Here is a 25,306-nt window from a genome sequence, read left to right on the forward strand (position 1 = left end):
AACGAAACGTTCATTGCTCACTGCAGTGAGTTGCAGAGTTACACAGTTGTTGGAGTCTTCATGCCAAGTAAAGCTACAAGGAGTGGTTTCTCCTGAGGAGAATTAAAACAGTGTCTGCAAATGAACTAAAAGCAGGATTTGGCTTTTTAAACTCTGTTAAGCATGGGCGTCCTGCTCAGATTAATGTACAAGATTCAGGTCTTGTTTAAGCATCAGGATATAAATAAAATTATTTACTATTCCTTATTTATCTTGTAGAACAAACAGAATATAAACAGGAGAAAAAAATCCTGCTATGTGAGATTGTTTCCCATATGCCCAGAGAAAAGAAGAAAGATGCATACAAATGTTCAGAATGCACAAGTTTCTTGGTGCAGGGCTGGCTCCCTCCTTAGGAGTGGAATTCAGTGAAATAGGACTCCTCTGAAAAACAAAGAGTAAGCAACAAAGGATAAGTGATCAAGTGATTAGCCAGAGGCTAATAGGAATGCAAGGGCAGAGTGACAGATTGCATATTGGAGGAAATCTGATCTGGAAATTAATTTGAAAGTTTCTGCAGTGGACACTGCAAAAGAACTAGTTTCCAAATCTTTCTGAAGGACATAAATATATGAAAATTCTGACTTGCTTGTCTATAAAGTATCATCCAGGAGAGAAGGCTAATGGATAAATAAGGTTGAATTGCAATTAAGAGGAATTTTGCTTTCCCTCCCCCCCACTTTGTTTTTTTAAAAATTAGAGTGAAATATGCATCTGCCTGCAGCTGAGCGTGAGAAATTGGGTTAATTTGGTTACAGATTCATTCAGAAATATGCATGCTGTGATTTTCTCTGGTTGAACCTACATTCTGTTGGAGACTAAATCAGGACAGCAGATAAATACCTCAGCACACACAATCAACAGCTACATGGCACTAAATATACATGAATATTGGAAAAAACAGAGCTTCTAATTATGAAGAAGTGAGTATTCTTTATTTAGCAACTTACCAAATGGTTTTAATTTAACCTTGTGGTAGGTAGATGTCACTTTGTATTAATAGAATTCTCTTTCTTTATAGAGACCACATTACCTTTCTTCAAAATTTAACAGTAACTGCTGTAGTACAGCAGTGTCTGAGTCCACACATCTTTTCTTTTAAGATTCAAAACATTCCTTAAATTAAAAAACCCTGAACAAATGTATTCAAATACCAGCTTATGAAAGTTTGCTGGTTTACCATTTCAAAATATGTGTTTTAATTTTAAACTATGAATAAATAGACAGTGGTAAAATTCTAAAGAATTGCTAAATACAGAACAGTAAAATTTGAATACTACAGGTGAGTTTTGTTAGGGATTGAATGTAATTAAGCTTTTTATGACATGTTACTAAAATTGCTTGCTGCTGCAGGATGGAAATTAGCTCATGTAGGCTTTGATGCTTGTTGAAGCTGTTTGTAAAGCTTGATTTTTCTGAGTAATTCTTTTCTGGTTACATAAAAAAGTGACATGAACACTATGTGAAGGTATCAGACAAATTGGGATTTAAAAAACCCTCTTATCCATGCCTTTGATCACTTTATTTAGTAAAGGAGAAAAGTGATGCTGTGAAGGAGCTTTTGGATTTCTGTGTGTTCATCATTGCTTTCTGCTGAATAGAATTAAAAACACTTAATTTCATGTCAACACTCCTGTAAGAGCAGCTAATAATTTCTCTTCTGTTTCACAGTTCCTGTACTTTATTGTTATTGTTGGGATCTTCTTGATGATGGATTTATCATGAGAAGCAGGGATCTGTCACTCTTAGCTCTGAGGACCAAACCTTGCAGTATATTAAAAACCCTTTCAAGCCCCATTCTTGTGTTTAAATTTATTTAGTACAACAGCAGTTGAACAACTATAAAAATGGAGTCTTTAAAAAACCCTATTGTATTGATAGAAACATATATTATTTACTCTCATCATGAATAATGTCTCATAAAGAGGAAGGAGGAGTGCTGCAGCCTTGTAGTCTGTTTCTAGCCTGTAGGTCTGTATTCTCAGGTAGAAGGTCAGGCCTATATATTATATTGTTTTGCCTTTTAGTCCTTTGGATTATGTTTTCCTTGTTTCAAGACTCACATTGTAAGTCTCTTTGGAGGCATTAGCTGACATCAGTGCAATACTTGCAGCTATTTTTAAAGGAAGTATATGAGAAAATAAATTCTGGTTCTGGTGCCGCTGTGTCTCACGCGGAGCTGAGATGTTCCAGGCGTAACCATGCAGGTCCAGCCATGCTGGCTGAGATGCTGCTATTCCTCTGCTAAATCTGTCCTGCTTCTGTTTGCAGCCATGTCATCTTATCTGTTAATTGTGAAGTCTGAACTTCCTGGGGCTGTTGCGGGGCTTTTGAGTGGAGCCGAGAGCGGGTAAGGAAAAATGCTTTGTGCGTTCTGTATTTGTCTTGAAGAAAAGAGGGTTCCAGGACTGCTGAAGGACATGGGTACTGACACATCTCTGATCTCACATGTGAAAATAAATAGTCATTTACATGAGTTGTTGGAATATGAAATGTATTTGGCAAGTGCAAGTCTTCTGCAGCACACACACGCCGAGCGTGATTCTTTCCTCATGGCGATTTCCCATCTGACGACCTTAAAGTCAGTGGCAAAACTCCATCTACAGGAATCTCCCTTCTGTAAAATTTTAAAGGGGGAAACAGGAAGAATACTGTAGGGAGAAGAGAAAAATCATTTCCACTGCTGTCATGTTATCCCTTCACATACTTCAAAATCACAGTACAAAAAACGGCAGACATTTATATTGAAATATTTTGTTGTCTTGCACTAGTAATTGGACTTGTCTTGGGAAAAATGCCAGGCTTCCAGATTTGGTTTATAATTCTTTAACTTGACTCCAAGTAAAGAAATTATTTTTTGCAGTGGAGCTGTAAAGCTTTTTGTAAGGAGTGTGTCCCTCCCTCACATTTCTATCAAGAAATCTGTGCCTCTGCTAAGGCAAACACTGCAGCTTCAGCACTGAAATATCTTGTTTGAGTTGTCCCAGTGCTGCTGTCACTCACAACAGTGTATCTTGGATTGCGTTGCGGCTGTTTTTCCAGACTGCTATTTTCAGATGTTTTGAGCTCAAAACTTTCTCTGGATTGAAGTGTGGTGAAATTTTCTCAAGGCTGTGTGATGCTTGTATTATTCCTGAGTGTTGTGGGTGAATTTTAAGTGTGAAATCAGTTTGTTAAAAGGTACTTCAGTTCATTTGCTCCTTTGTCGATAACAACTTTTAGATTTTATAATGAGTTTGAGAAATGAATGGTAGTTGTAATCTTGCTTTCTGTCTTTCTGCCCTCCTCACAGTTTTAGTAAGTTTTTTGTCAGTTTTCTCCATTTTTCTAAACCATTGCATTTTATGTATAACTGTTATTTTTAGTCTGCTAATGTATCTCTTCCAGCTGTGGTAGTCATCAGCTTTTCATTTGGGTGCTGTAACCTTCTCCTTCAAGCTCATACTTCAACCCCACCATGCTGTTGAGCTGCTGCTGTACCTGCTGCATGTATTCCAATCTGTCCAGCCCCAAATTTAGCACCTAACATCTCTTACTACTGGTTTTAATCTTACGTCAGCTCCGTTTTTGCTAAGTGACTATTCTTTCAGGAAAGATACACTTTGAAACAAAGGGCTTAAGAAAACTCCTTGTAGGCAGAACCTGGAGGTCCCACGTGCTGCTCAAAGGGTTGTTCAGTCTGAAAAAAGCACTGTGGAAAGCTTCTTCATTAAAGTGCCTGTGGGATAATGCTCTCAACAGCTTTGTCTGTCCAGGTCCTACCTTAGATCTCCTCATTGTGAACAGACAGGTTACAGTGTTGAACTTTTTTTATTACGTATCACCTGAGCTGTTGTAATCCTCAGTGATCTGTCAGCTCTGCCAGCACCCACGCTTCTTCCTTAGCTGAAATTACAGTTTGAGATGGGAATGAAGTTCAACTTTGCATTTAGAAAGAGCTGAGGTTGTCCGTAGGAATCCTAACCACAGCTCCAGTGGTAAGATGATTGGCAGCCTGGTCTCATCCAGTTTCTGCCTTTGTTAACTGGAGTTCTTGCATCAATCAATGTTTATTTAACACAATGTTCCTCCTCTAGAATTTGTCCAAGCAAATTGTTCAGGTGCATTGGTCAAGCAGTATTCCAGGAGCAGGCACACATGCATGCCCACATCGATATTTAATTTCTTTTGCCATATTAATGGCCATGGAAGATCATAATCTCTTGTTTCTGTGTATTTTTTTGCAGATGTTAAGTGTACATTTTTGCTAGTAGACATTTTAAATTGCAGGAAATTGTTCAACAAAAATAGGTAATCAAATACCAAGCCTAAACAGCAACTTATTTATGCAAAGGGCATAAATATTGAATAGTTTGATTCAACTTCTTTACCTGGACCACTTGTTTCCAGATGTGTTTGCACAACTGTTCTGTTTTTGTTAAGTCATTATAGGATCTGATACGCTTTCATTTGGTGCAGAATTTATCTTAACTGTAGTTAGGATGTATCAAAAGTGTCAGTTAAACTATCTGTGAAAGTATTTTATATGCATAAACCCTCCTGAGCTGTACATTTAAAGAATGTTTTGTGCATTAAATTATTTTTATAGATAAAGGTTAGCAGGTGTGCGTGTGTTTGAAAGGCTCAGAGCCAGTCTAACACATCCTCATGTCTTTTTAAAAAACAAAACCATACTGTATGAACACTTATTAATACTGAGTGGAGATGTTTCTGTCTGCATAACAAGAATTCCACATAGTTTTGATGACATGAACATAGTTTCAAATGAGGATTGCGTTAAAAAGTTGTAATTTGTGAGCCCTCTGTTAACATTTAATGACCCTGTCAGAGGATGTGATTGATGCAATTAAGTTGTCTTGCTTGTGTGTTGTATAATTGATATGGACTGAGAGTAAGATCCTAATTTAGAACATATGAATATCTTGTTCTGTTGAATTCAGGAATGAAATTAAAGCAATTTATAAATGTCTGCTTTTAGTTAAAATACGGGGGAGGGAGCAGAAACATCTGCATGCCAAAGCTTTTTCAGCAGAGTCAAGGATTTATATTCTGTATTTCGTACTTTGAATGCTTTTATCATGCAGGATTAAATTTACAGATCAGATCGATTTTAAAGGCACTATCAAAACATTCTGCCTTTGGAAAATAAGTGTATTTTTACAACAGTACTTTGAGGAGCAAATGGACACATTTTTTGATAGCCAGTAAATACTCCACTATGCAGTTTTTCGGAGGTCTTTTTAAATATAAGAGTTGGTATTCCAAAATGAAGCAGTGAACAAAATTACTATTTCTCCTCCATTTGCACACTTCTGTTTCCCTCTCTGTTCCCCCCTCACCCACACATGTTTCTTCATTTACCATAAAATAATCAAAATAATTTTCTGTCTGTTCTGCTGAGCTTGTGAACCTTGGTGGCAGCTGTGGTTTTGCTGCACATTTAAACAGAGGTCCCACATCTACACACAGTGCATTATCCTTTTGCCTTGTGCCATGATGCTGTTCCTCCTAATCTGAACATCCACCAGACTGGAAAACAGAAAAAGTTTAAAAATATAAGAATGTTAAATGATAACAACATAAAGAGTGAATGCTGCAGCAAGAAGCTGATCCTGGCAAAGTTGCTTCTTCACTGTAGCAGTAACAAAGCTAGACTAATAATACACTTTTTGAAGAATGATGTATTTTGACTTGTTTGTAATGTTGTTGTCACTTAATGGTTACTTTGGGTTTGATACAGTGAAGATGCCCTCAACCTCTGTTCTCTTACATCACATTGTTTTTTCAAGCAAATGCCACAAGAGGCTGTCAATGTTGTGTAACAGTAGTGAATATACCTGTATGGCAATTCTTCTTTAACACGGGTGTTACAGTACTTTCCTTATGATAACTTGAGGTGCTGCCTGTTTATTAGGTGCTAACCATATCCTGGACTAAATAAACTGGAAGGTCAAAAGTCAAGGTGTTTATAGGTGGTAAAGTCGGAGGTTGATGTGCAAGATGTTTATCAGTACAGGATATGGTTATTGCCAAGTCGGGGCAGCCACCCTCAAGATGTTTCTGTTACTTAACAACTTATCCATCTGTGCTTTCCTCAGTTCAGAGATGGGATTTTGATACTTCAAATAGATTTTAAATGTGTGAGGACTTCACATGCCTCTACAATGCTTTTTTAATATGTGTGGGTTTATGTATAAACATTCTACCAGATTTCATCAGCATAATTTCCATGCCTTCTGCCCTTTACTTCTTTCATGGATGTATGCAAAGAAGGGAATCTCAGCAGTGAGTGGGAATTGATGTTGCCTTTTCTTCAGGTGTGTAAATACACAACTCATTGTAATCCAGCTTTAGATACACAGTGTTCTATATAAGTACTTCTGTTGGAAATCTGTAGAATATGAAATACCCTTCCCTCTGATCATTGCTGTGAATCAAGGCAGGGATTTGCATATTGTGCTGCTGAGAAATAAATTGGCACACATCAGACCCCTGATCCATGCAGACATTTGCCTGTGGAACATTGCTGCAATGCTGGTTTCTTACAGAATGATACTCTCCTCCCTCATTATCTGGGAGTTCTGTTTTATATCATAGTATAGAAACTAGGAGTACAAATTCATGTAAATAGCATGTGAGACAGGAAATTATTATTTTTCTTGTCCTAGTGGTTGCTTTGTCTAAGATCACTGTTCTAAATTAAACATAATTTTAGGACTCCTGAGCTTTGTATCAGTCCTAAATACCTTTTCCAACAGGTCTTGGTACCTCGATGGGAGACTGCTGCTGCTGCTCACTTCAGTCTGCATTGTTTTTCCTCTTGCCCTTCTTCCTAAAATTGGTGAGTAATTAAAGGAGAGCAGCGAATATTATTCTACTTTAGTAGCAATTACAGTTGAAGACTTTAAAACCTTAATGGGTTATTTATTTATTTAAACTAGCAGGGGGCTGCTGGTGGTGGTTATTACTTAAGTTGTTGTAGTGTGTTCTGCCTTCCAGCCCTGCCTAGTTAACCTATTACTTGGGTTGCAGTAGTATTTTGTCTGCAATACTAAAATAAAATCTTTACAGCAGAACATTAAAGAGCTGCATTTACTTACAGCATGCCATTAGTGGTAAGCCAGTTCTAATTCTGCCCTACAAAACTACATAAATGATCTGTGACAGGCAGTTGGAATGTTGTTATTCTGAGTCCTAAGCCCCAGATACCAAGCACTGTAATAGAAAACATGCCTAAAATGTAAAGCTTTAGCTGTACATTAGGATCACTTTCCTTATAAATTCTCTTTTATTTTTACTGTTATTTTACAGGCTTTCTTGGCTACACAAGTAGTTTATCATTTTTCTTTACGGTGTACTTTACTCTTGTGGTAAGTTAAAAATCTCTGCACAGCTTATCTTTTTTTTTCCCCCTTATTGTTTGAATGTTTTCATAAGCCTGTATTGAAATTAATTGTCTTCCCCTCCCCCCCCCCTTAAATTTTTATGTGAAATTTAGCGTTTTCCTTAAGTTCAGTATGTGCTTGCTTGGACAGATTACATTTGTTTTTCTGAGGTTTGGAAATGTGTATGAACTTCCAAGTATGTGAAAAGATTTAAAATAATTACATTTTGGGCTGGTAAATATAACAATTCTTTTTTTTTCTTTTTCTTTTTTTTTTTTTCTGCTGATGGTGCAGCAAAGGGAGCTGGCACATATATTTTTGTTTCCCTACTAGCAGAGGAATGGAATTCTGTTTTCTTAACTTCTATTACTTACTGCAACCAGTGCAGAAGAGAATTTAATATACTCCAAATAAATTAAATTTACATGTATAATGGAGTGACAGAGTTCAGAAAAAGGCAAAGAAAACTAGAACTTCATTAAGGCAGTTTACAAGATTCATTAATACGTCAATGACCTTATTCTCCTTTCCAGCTGAAAGGAAAAGTTCTTTTCTCTGAGCCATATGGGGGTTTTTGACCCTGATGTTCACCCTCTCAAGGCCCCTGTGAGGTAGATGTTTCCAAATATCAAAAGTGAGACCTGCTAGGCAGATCTGAGAGGGAAAATGTGCCTTTAAGTTGCACTTTTTTCTTTCTGCAGGGAAAAAGTATGTTAATGCACATGTGTAATATGTGGTACAACTGAGCAACTCTCACTCTGTCATCTATTTGAATCTTATTTGGGAGCCTGGCAAAAATGTTCCCCCTCTGCCCTGTCATTCTGGCTTGCATTGACTTGCATTTAATACCTATTTTACAAAGGGATAAACAGAGTTGAAGGCAAGTTGAACAAACATGCCATCCAAGAGACCAAGGCAATCCATTAGGAGCTAAACCATGTGATAAAACCAAACTTCAAAGCTGTCAAAACATCTCCCTAGGGTATCCCTGGAGAGTTGCAGTGTTTGTAGGACCTTGGGAAGTTTTCTACTTAAGCTGAACATCGAGAAGCAGCCACAGCCTCTCCAGAGTTAATGGAAATTCATTTGTAATATTTATAAATTACCTTAACTTTTGACCTCTCTCCTAAAATTTATCTTTAAAAGAAAAAAAAAATTGGAAAAAAAAAGGTAAGAAAAAGCACTAACTATAATGCTGACATAGGCCTTTGGCTGAAGCAAGTTGCAAGGGTTTTAAAACCAGTTCAGCTCCTGGATTTCCAACGGAATGCGTATGGATCTCTGAGGAAAGCTCTTGTAATGGGTGGATGCATTTGAAAACAACTTTAGTCCCTGAAAAAGCAAATGTATAAGCAAGACTTGTGTGCAGCCATGCCAAGCTGGGACGATTTAACTAGATTTTAGGTTCGATTCTCTATCAAAAAAGTGAGTAGAAAGTGCTAATGAAGGAGTGCAGACTGCTGGATTTTTTATGAAATGGTTAAATTTGTGTGCTTACTCTTTCTTGTTAAATGGCAAAACAGCAGCCACAGTAAATCTAACTGAGGTCAAAATTTTTAAAAGCCGTTACGGGTATTTCCAGAAAACCAATACTCTTGACAGAATATTCCCTCTGACTTGTTCAGGCCCTGAAAGTCAAAGGCATTAAATGTGGTTTAGTTTTCATATCTAATTGCTTTGAAGTGGGTGATATGTGCTGTTGAAATGGTGTTTTAGTTTGCACACTGTTAATTTCTGTGTGGCAGATATGTTTTAATTTGTTCCAGAAGAGAACTGTGTTAGTCATATGGAAGTGATAGAATTATATTTTGCATATACAGTAATTCTGTGCCTTTTCAAGTGCACACCATCTGTTCAGCTTTTTGCCAGCAAGCCACAATTTTACTGCAGCCTGCAGAAAAGAGACTTCTTGGTCAGTCTGGTCAGGGAGTGCACTGAGCAAAGGGCTGGAGACTTCTTTGTTCTGGGCTTTGCTCTGGGGCCTGGGCAGGTCACAAATGTCCTCTCTGTGCCTTGATGTGTCTTCCTAAAAGCCAATGTACTGGTTCTAGTCTTCACTTGCAGAAATATTGCAAACACTGAGATGAGCTGATCTAGGAGAAGAACAAGTATTAATTAAAAGAATTAAAAACTATTAATTCAAAGCCAGATTCTGTGAGGTCCCTGAGCACTTTTGTTTCTGATCGTTGAATAGTTCCCTGACTTGAATCCTCAGGGAGAAGAAGTAGTGATTGTTAGACTTTTTTGTTATTGCCACCCCTCTTGCTGTATTGAATATTGGTGAAGCGTAAAGACAGATTTTTAATTTTTTTTTTGTGTGTGGAGACAGCATTGTTGGTAGCTTGTTCAGCAAAGGTGTTAATGATTGCTGATGGTGTTTTTCTAAATCTCTTGTTTATGTTCCTAGAACAAAACATGTTGCAGATTGGGAACTTGCCATATGTAATGAATGTTATGCACAAACAGCCCTTTAGCTGAGTGCTGTCAGTACTGCTGGAATAAAGGGATTCCTGTTTCCCCTCTGCAGGGTACAAAAAAATCACTAAGAATATTAGAACACTTTGAGCCTCTAACTTTATTCCTTAGCAATGTTTTTGGTGTGTGCTTAAAATACCCCTTTTTCCACTAGAATCTCTTTTTATTTTTAAGGTTTTTTTTCACTTCAAACCAAATGTTTGTTATACTCAAAAGAATGTTTATATGAAAATAGGCTAAAAGTTCCAGAAGAAAGTTGTGGTGCCTGCATGACTGCTCAGCTAACTGGGCTGTGCTGCCAGCTTAAAAATCCTTTCCCTTTGGGGAACCTCATTAGACTACAATTGGAAACCCAAACACATTTGAATAATTAAGCAGGTGGACAAATATAAATACAGATTTTTAAATGCACCTAGTGCATTTTATTTTGTCTTCTTTTATTTCCATTTCAGTCTGTTCTGAATCTGTATTACATTTATTTTAGAAAAAATGTTCTCCAGCCTTTTAGGTTGGGTTTGTCTGGTCCTCCCTCTGCAATGTTCATATATATCTTTGCTCTTTAGCTTGCAGGAAACCTTCCCTCACCACTGCCAGGCACATTTTACTTTCCCCAAACCTTGCCCTTCAGCTCCATGTCCCTTTGCAGTGCCCAGGGATCCTGTTCCAGCTTTAGACTGGAGTTGGGGAGTTCCCACAAAGCTGACTACTTTGGAACCTTCAAAGTCTTCTCCTGTCTGGGTGCCTTTAAATACAACACAGGCCTAAATTATATTTTAGTGGTGTTTGCAGGCTACCACCCAGTTCCATACCTTGAGTTGTTGTGCAGTCTAAAACGTGTTACTGCCACAATGCACTCAGCCTGCTGTGTACCCACAGTTTTCTTCCCCCACATTTTGGCCAGAGGTAACATTTGTTTGCCTCTCCTGGCACTGGTGACAAGAGGGACCATGTAATCCTCTGGGAAACACCACTTGGCAGCAAGCAAAACACAGTTCTCTGAGCCAGGAGAAGAGCTCCCTTCTATGTTATTTTTCTCATGAATCTGAGTCTTTCATTAAGTTTTTAATTATTTGCTCTAGGCTTCAAAAGAATTATAACCTCTAAAGCCAGGCAACTACAATAGGAAATTAATTAGGGTGAGGAGAGCAATGCGACTATCATTTTAAACTGGGCTCCTGAAAAAGGAGGTAACATTTCTTATTTTAATTTCCCTTTGATTTTCAGCCCTGTTACTTGGCAGTCCCTAAACCAGCAGGGTGTAGCTGAAGGCCCAATGACATTCTGGGACAATAATTGCATTTATTGTTTTTCCTTTGCTTTCTAGTCCAAACCATATGTTTCTGCCTTTTAAGATTAGCCCTAGGCTCTGCTCTATCTCTGTTAAGGGTTTGTGTGCTCCGGGCGCGAGCCTGGGATCGCTAACGCCGCGGCAATTCCGGACGGGAGGCCCTTGGTGTGGAGCCCAGGGAGAGTGACTGGGGAGTGCTGCTTGTATTTCAGCTCCTGTCACAGCCCATTGCAGTGCCCCACCTCCAGATCCCTGCACCATAAGGCTGCCAGCTGTGCAGGGTGAGCAGCTGGGTGGAATGGCACTGACAAGCTTTTCTTGTCAAGTCTCCTTCTGGTGGCCTGTCTGCCAGGCAGGCCTGGTAATTTACTGGGGGTGTAGCTCCCTGCTGTGTGTTCCAGCAGGCTGATGCTTTAGCTATGTGTATCTAAATTGAAAACTGATTTTTAGGATATCATTCATACATGAAATATGGTGTCTTTGCAGGTTATGATTAAAAAATGGTCGATCCCTTGTCCTCTACCTCTGAGTAGTGCCATAGAGACTTTACAGGTAAAGTGCATGCTGGTTTGAAGTTCTAATTTTACTAGTAAACTGTATTGCTTTTTTTACATTAACACTTTGAGAATGGCTTGCAATTTAAATTCCTTCTTTTATTAATCATCCCAGAAACTGAAAAGTTTCATGTCTGTGGTTTGGGCTTATTCTTTCATTTTTTTTTTTTTTTTTTTTTTTTTTTTTGCATTTATGTTTTACAGGTTTCAAATTCTACTGGGGATTGTAAAGCAAAGCTCTTTCATCTTTCAAAAGAGGTAATCTCTATTAACAATACACAAACTTAAAGGGGGGTGGTGGTTTTTAAAAAATTGGGGTTTAAACCTTACCCAGGGTAAGCTGTCCTTGTGTAAAACTCGTTATGGGCTGCTGAAATATTTTCTGTACCTACTGCCAAGTGTTACCCAGCCTCATTTCTTTTTTAATATGAAGGCTGACTGTCCAAGTTAGCATTTATGAAAATATTTTGGAAATGTGACTAAAGAAGAAAGTGTAACAGATGAAGCAGTGGTTAGCCTCATCATGCAATCAGATCAGGCCAGCTAAAAATGCCCTCAGCTGGAAGTTGGTGCTACTTGGCTGTGTGCTCTTAGCTCCTGGCAGGGTAGAACAGGATTCTTGACACTACCTAGACCTAACCTTAGCTTTTCCTTACCTGAAGCTAATTCTTCAGGCCTAATGCAATCTTGTGCTTCTCACTGGGTGCCAGCTCTGGTATTTGTTAATTAATGTGACATTTAAATCATGTCACCACCCATCAGGGCTTGCAGGAGAGGAAATATCATGTAGGACCCTGGTCTCTGTGGGGTGAAGAGGAAGGGAAGAAGGTAAGGTTAAATCTGGGATAGCTCTGTAGTAGGATTTAGGAGGAATGTAGTTGATTTCTCTGAAACAACAAAGTCCACCCTTACCCTCCCAAGAAAAAGGGAAGGGGAAGGGAAAACGAAAAAAAAAAAAAAGCTTGGGCAGTGCAAACATCTGACAAATGTTATCTGTAGATCAAAGAACACATGGTGCTTTGACCAGAAACATCTATGGTGAGATCCTAGCCTTTTGTGCTTTGAAGAATCCTGTGATTCACCTCTACTTCTTTTTTTATAATTAATTTTATCAATAGAAAGAGGCATATCTTTGCCAGTACAGGCCTGATTATTTCAGCACATAAGTGTTTGTTATAGTTCAGCTTATTCTGCTTGGCAATTGCAGTAAGCTATATTAGATGATTCATCTCTTTTATTACAACTTTTTGGAATAATACACCACTAATAGTGTGGTTGCATCTTTAATTACATAACTGTCTTAAAACTTCAGATGCCAAAGCATGTTATATTTCCTGTTAATATTTAGTGTTATATTTTCTGTTGTATTCAAATTTTTCTGAAGGAGTCTTAAGAAAACAGTGAGGTCAGGGGGAAGGAATCAGTAATTTGACAGGTAGCCATGGGGAATAGAATTTGGAAAACTTCTTAGAGAATTTCATAAATGATGCACTGACTCTGGGACACACCCTGCTCTTTCTACATAAGTACTTGGCTTCAGTATAGTCAAAAAAAAGAATCTTCCAGTTTTTGGCTTATAGGCATCATGACTTCTCCTGATGATGAAACTGAGCTATGACCACTTGAATTTACATGACTTGAAAAGAGTGAATTTTTGTGGACTGACTTAGAGACATTGTTTTTGTGTTGTGAAGATTTATCTCAAAGCGTTAATCTGGAAATATTTCCACTGACTTCCAAAACTTGAACTGAATTCTGAGTTCATCCAGATATTTTTCCAACCAACATTAATAGCAAACAACTTACAAGATGTTTTCTTTCTATTTTAGAGTGCTTATGCAATACCAACTATGGCCTTCTCTTTTCTTTGCCATACATCAGTCTTGCCAATCTATTGTGAGCTGCAAAGGTAATGTATGAGAGCACATGTAATATTAAAATACAATTATAACTTTTTTTGTAATATTTTCCCTAAATTCATCCCAAGTAACTTTTAAGTCAGTGCCATCAAACACTGCAAACTAAGGAGCTTTTGTGGTTTTGGGAAATGTACAGTTTTAGTCTGTACTGGCTTTTTCTCTCTTAGAGGAGAAAAAAGTAGCAAATATTGTTCCATTATTAATGTCAGCATATTGTTCTGCCCTGGACAGTCAGGAGAAAAAAAAAGGTCATTTGCTAAGGTACTTTAATAGTTAATTTTTATGGCTGTAACTGAATCTGCATTTGGCCATATCTGATCCAGTGAGGGGTTTTCACAGAGATTTTTTTCCTGGCTTTGAATAGATACCAACCTGTGTAAATCCCAATTTTCATTTAAAAGAGACACTGAGATGTCTAAATTCCTTACTAGATGGGGATAATATTAGTCATCTGCTTGAAAAATGCCCTTTTAATTGCCACATGAAAAATACTTTTAAACCCACTAAATACTAGGGACAACACAGACCTCAGCAAATACTCAGTGGACTTAAATTTGTCCAATACTTCCTGATGAAAGGCAAGGTACTATATGGATTGTGCTGTATTTAAGCATCCTCAATACTGATGAAGCAACACTAATTTCATTTTTTTTTTCCATTTTAGTCCATCCAAAAGGAGAATGCAGATGGTAACTGTCACAGGAATTGGTCTGAGTTTCCTAATTTACTTTATGTCTGCTCTCTTTGGGTACCTGACATTTTATGGTAAGTGTATGCTTCAAGAGCAAAGGTTAATGATAAATTATAAATGTCTTCTGCCTGGAATGCTTCAGGCATTGGTACACTTCAACCCTCAGATTTTAAAAATTCTAAAGCTTTGAGCTGGGCTTTCCAAGCACATGCTTCTGGTCTTGCCTGCAGTTCCTGAGCCAGAAATGTGTCTGTTTGATACATGAACTGAACCAAGAAGTGCACATTTCTTAGAAATGTTGTTGGCATAGTGCTTGATGAAGTAAATGTACCTTTTTATTACCAATCAGAAGAGTGGGTGGGGTATCACACTTGCACCACCAAATTCTACAGGCATCTTTCATTTGCTGGAGAGGTTAGGTGACACTCTGCTTCAGGACCAATTTAATTACTCTACATTTGGACTTCTAAATACTTCTGGGTACAGTATTTTTAATAGAGTTTAAACATAGATGACTTATCCTGTCAGGCACTCTTGTTCTTCCCAAGTGCACAGAAAGATTTCAGACCCCTTATCTACACAGTGGCCTTTTTTAAAGGTCCATCCCAACCCTGGCAGAAGTAGGTGAATGTCTTTTTCATACAGCAATGATAACACACCTGATCTGATTGAATTGCCTCTATTTGCTGATTCTGGAGTGATTTCATACCAGTGCAGTCACATAAATGCATCACAGTCATCTATGAGGATCCTTTTAATGTCTTCTACAAACTCTTTATGAGATGATCACATGCTAATCTTGATTGATTGGAATGAATAAAAATTCTTACAGGAGACTGTAAGGCAGTAAGATGAAAGTTCTGATTAGGATTTCCTCTCCTTCCAGAGTGTTTTGTAATTCTTAATTGTGGGGATGAAATGGTGTCTGACAAAGGACCAAGAATATTGACTTTCAGCATCTAATAATTCCAGATTTTTAGAGAATTTTGTATCTTCTGCCCCCAAGTGTGAGCATATGTCTGAAAATACTCCCTAGATATTCAGAAACCTTAGAAAAATTGTATGGGGAGTCTTGAAGGCCCTAATAGCATATTGGCCACTATTGCTGTTTCCTGACTGTCTCCATGAGGTTTGTTGGAAAATACAAATTTAAGTGCAACTCTGAGAAGTTCAGCAGACAGTGCAGGATAACCATCTATCTCCAGATAAAATCTCAGTAAGAAGGAAAAAAAAAAAAAGAGGAAAAAAAGAATAGTCCTGGAAGCCACCCCAGTTCCTGTTACCTTTACTGCCATGATTTCTGTGGGACAAGATCCTGTCATGACCATAGCCTTTCAGTCTGTTTCACTGGGTATGCTTTTGGTTTTCTGCAGACTTGATTTTTTTTTTAGTAACTTTAAGACTCAGGAGCCTGAAATGCTGGAATGAACAGCGGATGTCTGTAAGAGACTTATTTTGTTTATTTGGTTTGGTTTTTTTCCCCTTGCAAGCTTCTTCTCCTTTTCACATTTTGGTTGTCTTGTTTAATTAACTTACTTCTTTAAACAGAGAAAGTCTGTTCCCTGTTCCTAAAACTCCAGTCTGAGAAAATGTAAAACATTTTAGTTTAAATTGAAAACAAAAGAAGAGATCCCTCTTTGAAAGGAGGCATGTTTCATCTCTCTGTGGCTCAGATGGTTTCTTCTGTTTTCTGTGAATTTGAAACTTCACAGGGTGGCTGGACTTAGAAAATTTTGGTCCATTGTGTGAAGTCCAAAAAAACAGAGTTAAGGTATTAAAAAAAAAAAAAAATCAGGGTAGCAGACTATTCTCAGTGCTCTGCCTTTTCTGTTAAATTTTCTCATCTTTCTTTTTTATGCTGTCTCCTTCATATTTGTATCTTCTCTTCAGGCATCTCTGGCTTCAGCAGAGGCTCTGCCTGGATTTGCCTCCTGAAGTTTTTTCATTTTTCTGAAGATTTTGCATCCTAGTGTATCAGCAATGCCAGAGTGTATCTGCATCCCCAAGATGGATCCATTTGAATGTCACCTTAATATGCCTTGCTAATTACCTTAGCTCTCCAGTGATTAACAGAGCAATTAATTTGTGTTGTTTTCAGACAAAGTGGACTCTGAATTGCTGCAGGGTTACTCCAGGTACCTCCCCCATGATACCATCATCATGACTGTGAGAGCAGCCATTCTGTTTGCTGTGCTCCTGACAGTCCCTCTGATCCATTTCCCAGTGAGTATCCCTGAGTGCTCTGGAGCTGGCAGGGAGCACTGGACACTAATGCTTTGCAGACTGCAATACTTGAGTCACATCTAGTCTTGTGTATCTTATTCACTTGTCAAGTGATTGATCAAAGACCACATATTTGCATATGTTCCATGAAAGCTCCAAAATAACAACTAACCACTAAGCTAATTTGTGCTCTAGAGACAGATTTCAGATTAAAACTAGCCCACAGCATTGTTTTTAATTTAGAGAATTCAGAACTTCTAAAGTTTATTTAGTTTGATTTTTTTTTCTCTTAAATTGAGTTTTGCTGACTTGGTTTTTCCTTTCTACATGCACGCACCCACACACAAACACACTTATACTTGAAACTCAATTTAATTGTAAATGAAAAACACATATAGACCTATTTCACCAAAAAAACCCCCTACTTTAGCTTATCAATACTGTGGTAGAACTGAAAATTTATTCAGTTAGGACCAAAAAAAAACTGTGCAGGCAAAACTCTGTGTATGGAAGCACTGTATAGATTATGTATCAGTTGGCAACATGCTGACATTTGCTACCAAGCATGTTGAAAGACACAAAGCACTATCCCCCAGGCCTTCTTTTGTCTCTCCAAAAAAGGGTGGGGCCAGAAATTTCTTAAGACTAATGGCCATGTGATAAATCTTGCTTTAAAAAAGTAATAAATTACATTCTACACTACAGAGAGACAAAGCATTAAACTGTTGCTAAGCTTTTGGCACTTCGATTTTTAAAACGATTTCTCACATCTGGAATGATGTAATTCTTAAGGTTATGAAATTGAGATAAGATCAAAAAATATGTGTATGTATGTATTTACCCACACAATGTTTGTCTTTGTATTGTGTAGGCAAGGAAAGCTGTGTTGATGGTATTTTTCTCTCATCTTCCTGTGTCGTGGATTTGCCATATCCTTGTCACCTTAACACTGAATACAGTTGTTGTTCTGTTTGCAATGTATGTGCCAGACATTAAAAATGTATTTGGAGTAGTTGGTAAGTTCTTGTGGTGGTTGGTTTTCTTGGGTTTTATTTTAACTTCAAGAAATTCAGGATGTGATTCTATAATGTACTTCAGTCTTCTCTAAACAAAATCTTACTTTCTGTTTTTTTAAAGGTTCGACCACATCAACATGTTTGCTTTTTGTTTATCCTGGGCTATTTTATCTTAAACTTAACAGAGAGGACTTTATATCACCACAGAAACTTGGGGTATGTTTTCTTTTTTTCATGTGCACTAATAATATTTAAACAGGCTCATTTAAAATGCATTATAATACACAGTGGAGCACACAATCTGAGGGGCAAAGCTCTTGTTTTCATTGCAGCTCACAAAATGTCTGAGCATTTTCTTTTATCCTTCATGGTAGCTCTGGTCTTTCTGAAACTCCTTCTTCACCAGAGGTTTTTGGCAAGCAGTGCAAGCAGTGTGTCCATGAGCTGGACCACTGATCTGAATGTGTGCTTTCCCCTACAGTTTTCAGATGTTGACTTTTAATCCAGTTTCTTCTCAGTTTTTACATGTTACTCTGATGGTGTCTGGGAAACTGGCACAAAGCTAAACTGCATTTAAGTGAAACAGTTTTTGTGCTTGTTTTCAGGGCAAGCCTTCTCAAAAGTCGTCTTCTTTTTGGTTCTTTTTTTTTCCCCTCCTCTTTGTGGTTTCTCTTTTGGTGGAGTAGGTTAAGTTCTGGTTGAAATTTGTGCAGGAGCCTGCTTTTTGCACTGCAACTTCATTTTAACCACTGCTCAGCAGAGCAACTTTGTGGCAGTGGCCAAATGCTGACAAACTGTTTATAGATAGTCTTTCTGCCATTCTTATGATTCCTGGGGCTGCTCTCCTATTGACAAAACAGGGAATCCGAAAGAAAATCTAATAATGATGCCCTCTGACCATTTAAAGTCATGATTAGTTCCAGCAGGTTTGGGGCCTTGTTATAAATCAGCAAGCTGCTGTCTCTTGAACTGTGGTTTTATTGTCATCTGGCTATTCAAAAATGTAAAAATTCCATTGTAATTTTAATTGCATTTTGAATAAAATACAAATTCAGTTTCTTGATTTGTTTAGAGTTGTAAAGGGCAAATTATTTTTTGTGCAGCTGGACAGTGTGAGCAGGGAAATCAGAATGCTCCAAGAGTTCCCAGTGAAACTATCCCAGGCTTAGTTTAGTTTCCCACTAAGCAGATACCTTGTGTTTGAAGACTGAGTAATTTGAAACATTGCAGATTATTTTAAAAGACATTATTTATACCTGTTCTTATGGACTTTTGTCATCATTATTCATAAGCCTTGGACATGTAAAATACTTCCTTCACCAAAACATTAATTTTTGCTTTTCTTTCTTTACAGGCATGTGCCTTGGTTATTTTTGGCATTTGTGTTGGCCTTCTCAGTTTGGTTCTAATACTTTTCAATTGGGTTGATCAGTAACAGCCAACTGACACTGTCTGAACTGAACTTCAGGAGGACAGCAAGAGCCAGAGAGGTGCCAACACTAGTGCAGTGAGTGCTGGACATCCTAAAGAAACACTGACTAAAGCTGCCAGTGGAAGAAGTAATGCTCTTTTCCACTCCATTAGTGATGGTCCTTCTTTAACCTTGAGTCACTCTCTTCAGTTATTGGACAATTCGTCTTTGCCATTCTAAAATATGAGGTTTTGATGATGTAATAATGACAGGTAAAAAGGTCTCTTGAGAATTTCTGCAATGGAAAAATGGTTTAGGGCACATGGTGAACAAAAGTGGAAACCTGACATATCTTATGCTTTCAAGACAACAAGGGGAATAGACATGACATCAGTTCTTATGGGTGTATTGTGATATATGCACTTAGGATATTGCACATTGTCCTAATCCTTGAAAGACTTCTATTGCTTGAATAATTTCCAAAATTTCAGCCAGTTCACATTAAGAACTCGTTGGTTCCAAGTGTTTACCCTAATTTATCCTAAAATGGATCCAGAAACCAACTGCCTTAGCTCAGTTTAATGGGCATGTCATGATAGTATTTGTTAATTGGTTTTTAAAATACAGTTTTTCTGTGTCAGCACACTTGAATCATCCTGATGTAATTTTTAAATTAGCACTCTTTGCCTATCAAGCACAATAGCCTTTAGTAGCATTTAATTTTGTATTTTCATTTTGTAGTTAATAATAGACATTTTTCACGTAATACCTGCTTTTGAATACTACTCAGTGTACCTCAGTATCCCTCCCCATGAAAGACTTTTTTTCTTTCTTATTCCTCTTTTTACAAGTGTTTCCGGTTTGAACTAAAGTGTTTCTATATTTTATGTTCTGTTGTGAGTAAGAGAAGATTTGGGCTTACAAAATGAAAATCTGCCTCTGTTGAAGACAAAGGGAAATTTTACTATTATGAAACCCTAATTTTACCTCAGATGTCTATAAACTTCCATGTAGTCTTTTATAATTCTATTTTTTTTAGCCGCCTGAATGTGAATTCAATTTTCAACACCAACTGGGCTTTGTTGGAAATGGTATTGGGTACCCACAAGAAAAATTCCTCGTTTTAGTAGATTGAAAGCAGTGGCTGATACCATGGTAAGGTTTTTAGCATTTGTTTCTATCAGGTGGGATCTGATGGCCTTCAAGTGGCCTTATCTCTTCAGAGACTTCATGCCCTAAGGAAGCCTGATGGAATGTGCTTGATCCTCTCCTGTCTCATAGGGAGGAACAGCAAATAGCAGAGTTGGAACCACCTTCTCTCTTCCTGAGCTGACAAACTAGGATTTCTCATGCCAGCAGATCACTTGGCTCTCTCAGGATCCAGAAGACACTTTTCATTTTTGATAGATGGTCTGGAGGCACCCAGGTGGTGCAGGTTAGTACTGCTTCAGAAATGCTTTTTGCTTGGAAGTATCCTTCTGCTTAGGAGTTCAGTGTAGAAATAGACACATGTGGTGAGGCTAGGGAGCTAACTCAGAAGTTCTGGTAGGATCTCAAAGAAAAAGATCCCTGGAAAAGACTGCAGTTATTTTTATAAAAAAGTTTCTAACAGGTTTCCTGACTCCAGATGAGCCATGTGATAGCTTGGCAGTACCAGAAACAGCACATCCACTCTTGGCCAGGAGTTCCCAGCTCCCCCTGTGGCACTGCCAGTGCTCCTGTCACTGTGTTTAATCAGCAGAAAACCAAGGTGACCATGGGATGTGACATGTTATCAGGCTAAAAAATGAACTCCCCTTTATTCTTCCAATTTAAACTTCAACTCCTTCTAACCAGGCCTTCCTGCCTGTGGCAGCCCTCTGATAGCTGTGTCTCATGGCCTTTGTTACACTGCAGGGATTCAGATGCTCAGGGAATCTCTGGCACTACTGTAGAAAACTAAAAATATACCTTGTAAAAGTGTACCTTGAGTAAGCAGTGACAGCTGTACATCAGGAAGTGATTTTCTGTCTGACTGAACCTAAACTTTAGAAAGCAGGAGACCTTACCTTGATGAGAATTAACTCAGGGATTTTTGTCAGACACTACAATCTAGAGGGTATATTTATTAGAAATTTTATGGAAATTGTTTCTCATTTGTTATCTGCTCTTGTAGCATACTGTTGAGTAGTGCTGGTAGGTCATCACTGCAGTCACTTTATTTTAAACTCTAACCAATAATGCTTAAGTCTGAATACACAGATTATCTGTGAAGGGACAGAAAGTTGGCAAAGCTTTGATAAGCATTTGCTCTTCCCTCCTCTCCCTGAAAAAGCTGAGTCTTGCCATGCACTGTAATGCTCTATTGCACTCAGGCAGTTTGAACTGTGTGTATCATCTTGAAAATGTGACTGAGCAAATACCTGAAACACAGTGTTAATTTTACAGTGGATTCCTGTAGTGCTGCAGAAATCACTTCAGTATTGTTTTTAATCCTTGGGTATTATCCTAACTAGCCTGGCTATTGGCTGACTATCCTGAGAGGTAGACTTTGGAATGATGAATTCCAGTGTATGAAGTTAATACTTGATGAGGATGAATGGAAGCAATTCACAGCTCTGCTGAGCTCTATTATTACATTTTGGCTATGATGCAGAAAGGATAGCACAGGGGGTTAGAGAATGCCTGTTACCTTTCATCTGAAAAAGAATTAGAAATGCTGCTACTTCTGACTTTCTGTAATTCATAACTTAAAATATGGAGGGAGGGAGAGAGAGGGGCAGAAAAAGAGCTTCTGTTGCCAAATTTAGAAGGTATGAGTGTTGTCCATTGTGAAAAACCAGAGTAAGGACACTATTTTTATCCTTCTCATCTCCCGTGGCTGTTCTGTGCATTGTGCCTCAAGGGTTTGCCTAGAATTATGCACTTGGATGAGGTTTTTGAGCAAAAAAGGCCTCCATCTGGAACTCTCCATTCACTCAAATGCTGACAAATATTTTCTTCATTATTCTTGCATACAGATATTTTCTCTTTCAAATTTCCAGATTTATAAATTTCAGTGATTCTGCTTTATTGCCTGTCATTAGCATTTTATTTTCTGAAGACTTGACAGGCATGGATGAAGGGGACCCACAGCATTTCTGAACTCACTTGGAAAGGTTCCCTTTCCCCAGTTGAGCGGGAAGAACAATGTAAGAGATGAAAATTAATTGGCTGCCTTTGATTTATTTTCTCTTTTTCTCCTCTTTCCATTCCTTGTCCATTTGGAGGCTGCTCAAATTTCAGCTGGACTGTGGTAAGCTGGGTGTGAAGAGTACTTTTTGTAACCAGCGTGGCAGGAAGGAGACTGCCAAACAACAGTGCTCAAAGCTAGGATTGTTGTAGAACTCCTTTTCTAGTTAGATTTAACACTTAAACTGAAAATGTGTTTTCCAGTTCATCTTGGTGTTTAAACTGTTCATTGTAGCTGCTCTGCGTATGGAGAAACCTTTGGACATGTTTACTCTTCCTGTCAGTGGGACAGAATTTTCAGTATTATAAAAGTGCTGTGTCATTTCTGCAGTTTGTGGTGGTGGTCTTGATATTTGTGTGCTTCAGCAGTGTTCATGCAGCCACATTTCATGTGGAAGTGGAATTCCCAAATGAAATCAGTAATGATGTGGATGTAAAAATCGCCCAGCTCGTGTCAAACCTGTGTGTTGTACAACAGATTTTCTGTTTTGAGTTCTTCTTGCCTCAGGTTCACTGTGGAACAGCCAGGGCATGTTCCAAAAAATGACCAGCCAAAAATAAAGAACAGTTTACAGTCTACACAGTTGTGTGTGATCCCCACTCTGTTCTGCAGGTGGTATTTTGCAGCACCCAGCTTGAAATGTTCCAAACAGCCCCTCCTGCGGCAATCTGCTCCCAGTGATGGATTTTACCCTTTGGACTGTGCTCTCCAAAACACCAGGGCACAAAAAAGGAATTGTCCAACGAGAACTGCAGTTATTGTCCTCCCAGGGATTGGTTCATGGACGGCAGACCTGCCTCTTCTGTGCTGATGTGGTTCCCCCATAAACACGAGGCGGCAGAAGTGATCTCAGAGGCTGTGGCTGTGCAGCTCCATGCCAGCACTGCCTCTGGGATGTGGGGAGAGGGTGACCAGCTGGCCTGGCAGTGCAGAACAGGGTGAAAAACTGCTCATGGAGACCCCTTTGGGATCAGCCTGCTTGTGCAGCAAGGTGACAGTCAGTCAGGGGGGACAGGCTGTTTTGTTAGGGGGTAGCAGCAAGAAGAACAGTGGCTGACCAGGAGAGGCTCTGGAGCATGGATGTCTCTTTAGCTGTAAATCACAGTGCTCTCCAATAGATGTGTCCTGTGAGCACAGCTCCAAGCACTTTGCAAGGTCTGAGGGAGTCCTGAGTATAAGCAAACATGGATAAAACCCTCATTATTGTGCTGCTGGCTTGATTCCAGAGCTGTGGGAATGCTCACACACGTGGAAATGAGTATCAACAACCCTGTTTACTTAATGGCGTTTGCTCCAAGTGGAACTGGCAGCAAAGAGCACACAAACCCTGATGTTTTCAAGTGCAGTGCAGAATTCTCTCCTGTGCTGAAGTGGCTGTTTTGTTGCTGAGTGTGTCCTGTCTGTGCTCAGCCTTTCTCCTGCCCTCAGCATCCCTGCTCACACATCAGTGGTTTGCACCGCAGCCACAGGACGCCAGGCAGCTCCCAGCACCTGGTTTGAATTTAGAGCTCGTTTGCACATGATGTCACACTTTTATTGTCAGCCCAGTGAAGGTCGGGACAGTTCATTTTGGGAAGGTTTGCACTGAGCCTTTACATTGCTGCCATTAATGCCTTCCCCACCTGATTTACATTTCAGATTTCAGGCACGATTTAATCGAAGTCACTGGGTATCTGCTATGAACAGGGAGGTTGGTGCAGTGGCTGATCAGCCTGGGATGCAGGACTACTTTTCTGGAGACAGGGTGGAAATTCCTTCTCCACGCATCATGTAGCAAATCACAGATCTGGCCAAGGAGAGTTAATGAGCCCTGGAAGCTCGGGGCAGTTGTTCCAGTCTGTTGCCTTTCAGGAGCCCATCTCGCCGCTCCAGAGACCAAAGTGAGACAGTGATCCTGGGAGCCCATTCTCTCTGCCCTCCCAGGTAGCTCCACTTGATAGTGGGATTTACATGCAGGGATGGAGAAGAGATTTGGGATGTGGTCATGATGGTGCAGAACTCGTCAAGCTGGAGTTGAGTGCCAAGGAAATCTCAGGTCTTATTCTCACCCCTGGTCATGCTCTGTTTCACTGTGCTTTGGGCTGAAAGTGGGGCTTTAGTGTAGCATTTCCCCAGCTGGGTTTGGGCAGCTTGTGGCTGTGAATCCCTTGTAGGAAGGGTTTAAGGAGCCTCTGTTTTATAGCTTCCCACAGGTCTGGCACTGGGATGGCTCATGGAACGCATGTTTAGTGTTTGCTCCAGGTTTTTATGAAGAACTTCTATCCTTGCTAAAGGGAAAGAGGAGTTAATGCATGGGGTTTATTCACTTCTCAGTTCACACATCTACAATACCCTTCTCTTTCTCCAAATATATAAGTCAATATTTGATCCTTTGGGCCAAAGCTTTGAAGAGCCTGAGCAGTGAGGCAGAATCAGCTGTATCATGGGTGCCAGATGAGGGTGCAGAGGCAGCCTGGGCAGAAGCTGTGCCAAGGGGATCTCTGCTCACCCACGTGTGTGTGGCACTGTGGCAAACTTATGGAATCAAACCAACCTCCTCCTCTTGATCCATTTCAATTGCTGGTCATTATGTGGTCACAGGAGGCTCCTCATCCTGAGCCTTGAGTAGGGGTGCAGGGGAATTTCCACTGTTGCTCACTGACCAGGTGCTGACCAAGTCCTTCAGCACTTAGAGTGCAGAGGTGCAGAGAGCTTTGGTGAAATCCTGTGTGGTGGGTGAGGGGTGCAGATGGAAGGTCTGTCTGCAGGTGGCTTTGCTCCAACAGGGAGAGCTGAGGTCACTAGGAAACATCTGAGAATCAACACTGCCACACTCCCTTCCTCTGCCCAGGTCCAGCAAGGGGTTATGGTCTTCACTGCCCTTTTGGTGTAGTTGACGTGTTTGACTACAGGATCACTGTGCACATTTATCCCAATCTGTGGGATTTATGCCCTCAGTTTGCTGCATCTTCAGAATGTTGGTTCTTTGACCCCTCCTGGATGTGTGCTCTTCTCAGGAGTGGTGCAGCACAGTGAGGTCCTGCTTGCAGACAACAACTTGCCAGGCACTAGTGGGATGGAAAAGTAGAGTGAAGAGCTAAGAGCCCTTTCCTTA

General features: G+C 39.3%; 1 protein-coding gene across 3 annotated transcripts in view; it reads left to right on the plus strand.

Moving 5' to 3' along the window:
• SLC38A6 (solute carrier family 38 member 6) overlaps positions 1-22,790 on the plus strand; it is a 38,221-nt gene extending 15,431 nt beyond the window's left edge. For 2 of the 3 annotated variants that reach the window (XM_085061116.1, XM_085061117.1), the window contains exons 6-16: positions 2,311-2,389; positions 6,798-6,880; positions 7,351-7,409; positions 11,674-11,739; positions 11,946-11,999; positions 13,571-13,650; positions 14,325-14,425; positions 16,450-16,574; positions 17,446-17,590; positions 17,712-17,806; positions 18,945-22,790. In XM_085061116.1, coding sequence (XP_084917242.1) covers positions 2,311-2,389; positions 6,798-6,880; positions 7,351-7,409; positions 11,674-11,739; positions 11,946-11,999; positions 13,571-13,650; positions 14,325-14,425; positions 16,450-16,574; positions 17,446-17,590; positions 17,712-17,806; positions 18,945-19,025 — 968 coding nt within the window. In that variant the 3' untranslated portion in view covers positions 19,026-22,790. The remainder of the gene's footprint in view (positions 1-2,310; positions 2,390-6,797; positions 6,881-7,350; positions 7,410-11,673; positions 11,740-11,945; positions 12,000-13,570; positions 13,651-14,324; positions 14,426-16,449; positions 16,575-17,445; positions 17,591-17,711; positions 17,807-18,944) is intronic. The other variant, XM_085061118.1, reaches the window with a different exon arrangement.
• Positions 22,791-25,306: the final 2,516 nt, after the last annotated feature.

Source organism: Lichenostomus cassidix, chromosome 5 (genome assembly GCF_008360975.1).
Source record: "Lichenostomus cassidix isolate B80296 chromosome 5, HeHo_3.0, whole genome shotgun sequence".
Taxonomy (NCBI): Eukaryota; Metazoa; Chordata; class Aves; order Passeriformes; family Meliphagidae; genus Lichenostomus; species Lichenostomus cassidix.